The sequence below is a fragment of the Atta cephalotes genome (assembly GCF_000143395.1).
Source record: "Atta cephalotes unplaced genomic scaffold scaffold00015, whole genome shotgun sequence".
Classification (NCBI taxonomy): domain Eukaryota; kingdom Metazoa; phylum Arthropoda; class Insecta; order Hymenoptera; family Formicidae; genus Atta; species Atta cephalotes.
In genome coordinates, this window is record NW_012130079.1 from 2,649,467 (window position 1) to 2,652,988 (window position 3,522).

The window sequence follows — 3,522 nt, forward strand, 5'->3', positions numbered from 1 at the left end:
TACATACAACGTCATTCGCGTCAAGAAAAACCAATATTATACCATTGAATTATAAACGCATCTATAATTGCGTTCACACGCATGACTTTTCCTCCTTCGCTCTCTCTGTTTTTCTCTCTTTCGTTCTTCGGTCGTCACTGCCAGGTTAAATATAATTTTCGGGTAGACATTAAAAGTGATGCACGCGATGCTGTGCGGCTAAATTAGTGTACGTGCGGAATTTAGGGAAGCTTAAACGTGCGCACGACAGCGACTACCATGGGGTTGTAGAGAGTTAAGTATAGCGTCCGGTGTTACCGCGCGTGTATCTCGTTAGCACGCTCTAAGTTTCCTGTGCTCGCCGTCACGCGTTTCGTCTCGAGAGAATATATAGTAGAACAAGAATTGTGTCAGTCAAGAGACGCGAGTCGTCCAATGACACGGCTTAAAATACGAACCGAATACGTATACGCGAGGTCGCACGAAACCACCTCTCTCTCTCTCTCTCTCTCGCGCGCGCGCGCGCGCGCGCGCGCGCTCCTTTGTAAGATACACGTCGCGTCTCAAGTGTTCTATTTATGCTCATACTGTGTAATTACTAGACGCCAAATATCGAGCATGTTGTCTTACAACGCGTGATCTTATTACAGACGTCACGAAGAGCCTTCGTTCTTTCATCACTGAAACGCGATCCTCATTCAGTAATAGTGATATAACTTTTTCTTGGAAAAATCCTCAGATATATCTTTTTCTTGGAAAAATTCTTCATGATATAAAAATAATTATTAAAATTAAAAAAAAATAAAAACAAGTAATATTCTTTCAAAAAATTCCATCTGATAAATAACGTTTTAGATTCTATCTATTGAAGTTGTTTTTAAACGAATATGCTAATTAAAAATAGTGCAGTCGCTGGCCGTTTTGTTTTACGCGTTTTTTCATCTTCTCGCACGTTGAATCATCTTTGTTCGAAATTTATTCAAATCGAAGCCGCGACAAATTGGCGCAAGAAAAATCTCAAGACGTGCACAACATCAGGATTAATTCAATTGTACGTAAAGCACTGTGTGTGTCAATTCTATTGTTTTATATGCCTCAATTGTTTTGTATTCTCGCTTTGAAATTTTTTATCTAAGACCTTCTTATGAACACGATGATGCTTTATCATTTTCATGATGTAACTCTTATGAGTCACTTAAATATTACTGTTCTAAGGCCGTAAAAATAGAGGCATTGATGAACTAAATGGGTGAAGCAATAAACGTGTGGCTACTTTCTTTTTAGAAAGTTTTAGTGATATTATCGGAAGCAAAGTAATTATTTGCGAACAGTGTATCGTAACGTCAGAATCAGATTCTATTCAGTGCCTTATTTTTATTTATGACTTTCAGTAATAACTTGGAATTTAGGGTAGCGTTAAAGCTTCAATTGAAACGAAATTGGAACATTTTTATTTCTTATTAATGTAATTGATTAGATGCAATCGGTTTTCGATAATATTTTACTAATTCAAGAGTCATAATTTTAGATGCAACAGAAACCCTCACTTTTGGCGGAGAAGTGAGACCTTAAAAGTGCCCATGTCCCTTTTTTGGGATAATCGCCAACGACTCGTCTCACATCTCAAAGCAAAACCGAATGAAACCCGCTGGATCCCAGGCACTTTCATCGTTCTTCAAGGTGGTGTGGAAGTTCCCTTTAACGACACGGACATACAGTGGCCTTTCAGACAGGTGCGTACTTACATGCTATTATAGTATGCTCTTTGTTAGATTGATGGAATTGTAATTGATTTGGGTATTTTAAAACGCCAACATGTGCAAGATCCAAATTTTTCGGACAAGACGCGCGAAAAAATTTTTTTCTATTTTACGAAGAGAGTACAATTTTGAATTTTAATTTTGCATTCACATACAGATTTTAAATTTCGAAGTTAAGATAGTATCGAAAGAAATTTTTTTTATTAAAAAATTTATCTGTAAAAGAATAATGAACTACGATAAAAAAAGAAAAGACCGCTTTTCCTTGCCTGATCTCTCAGAAACACCGTGTAAAAGTCCAAGATCGTGACTGATGGAGGAATTCCGAAGATTTAACCGCAATTACGTGGTCCGACTTTTACGACTATTTATCGCACGTCTCTGCCGGAGTAACGACCGTAAAGACAATTGAACTTCGCTGCAAGATATTTAATAGTAGTTGCCATCGGTGTGAGAAAGTTAATTAGATTTATTTCGCCAAAGAGATTGTAAAACCGCGCGAAGGAATACAGTTGCGAATTGAATTCGCCGAACTCGAATTTTTTTATCACTACATGACTGCGACGACTGATACGAAACGTATGTTGGCTAATTAGTCATCGATAAGATTGGCATGATGAATGTACACACTTATAATATGCTGAAATTAGTTAACATGTTCAAACTTTGCGCGAAAATACATTGACATTCGAATAATTATAACAAAGGAAAACTTTTGTGCTTTTTATTATTAAAATATCTATTCCATATTGAAAAATAACATGAAGAAAAAAACAAACGATAAAAAAGTAATTAAACACTAAGAAAAAAGTGTTTACGTTGCCTTGCGCTAACTTGTTTGTAATTCATTGTAATAAAATTTTTTTGGCTCTCACTCGATACAGTCTGACTGGTATCAGGCTTTACGAGATGCGAAAACCAAATATTATTATCTGACGTGTTTTATCACATGACAAATATCGTGGAAATCTTATAAAGTAAGAGTGTGCATGTTTCTAAGAGTTTACGATTTTATCCTTCAATATGATATTCTATTTTGCTTTATTTATTGTATAATGCAACGACCTGTGTTTCTTCCTCTGAACTCTCACATTTTCTAAGATTAATTTAATTTCCGTGGTAACAATACATGGCGATAACAATGCAGCAGAATGGTAGGGAGATTTCTATCAAGAGCTCTGTTTGGAAGTTTATGAACTCTCGCCTCGCATGAATAATTAACCCCTCCACTGGACTATTCTAGTATATAGAGTTCCACTGCATTTACATCGCCGAAAACACGTTCTCATCAAAGTACGAACTGAAAATCGACGCGATGATCCGGTTGAGACACGCTCTTGGCGTGCAGACGAATGCTCTGGCAGATTGCCTTTAAAACCCGCTTTACTAGAACTGAGGTACCGTTCGGACTGCACTCTCTACAAAAACATACCGGCCACTCCGTTCATCCGTCCGTGCTCCAAAGCCGCGCTTTGTTTAGCGATTGACCGTGAATTTTTCACTGCGGCAAAGTAAAATTTTGTTTCGTCTATTTCTTGGCTACGCTAAAAACTTATTTAACTACTTAAACGCACGCACGCACGCACACGCACACGCACACACACACACACACACACACACACACACACACACACACACACACACACACACACACACACACACACACACACACACACACACACACACACTACTACTTACTTACTTAGTTTATTATACTATACTTACTTACTTACTTTAACTTAACTTAAACTAACTAACTAACTAACTAACTAACTTAACTAAA

At 37.3% G+C, this 3,522-nt stretch overlaps 1 protein-coding gene across 1 annotated transcript in view; it reads left to right on the forward strand.

Annotated features, from left to right (window-relative positions):
• The first annotated feature begins 866 nt into the window (after positions 1-866).
• The window catches only part of LOC105618021 (xaa-Pro dipeptidase), an 18,672-nt gene continuing 16,016 nt past the window's right edge, over positions 867-3,522 (forward strand). Inside the window, exons 1-2 of the mRNA XM_012199560.1 lie at positions 867-1,039; positions 1,517-1,712. Coding sequence (XP_012054950.1) covers positions 867-1,039; positions 1,517-1,712 — 369 coding nt within the window. The remainder of the gene's footprint in view (positions 1,040-1,516; positions 1,713-3,522) is intronic.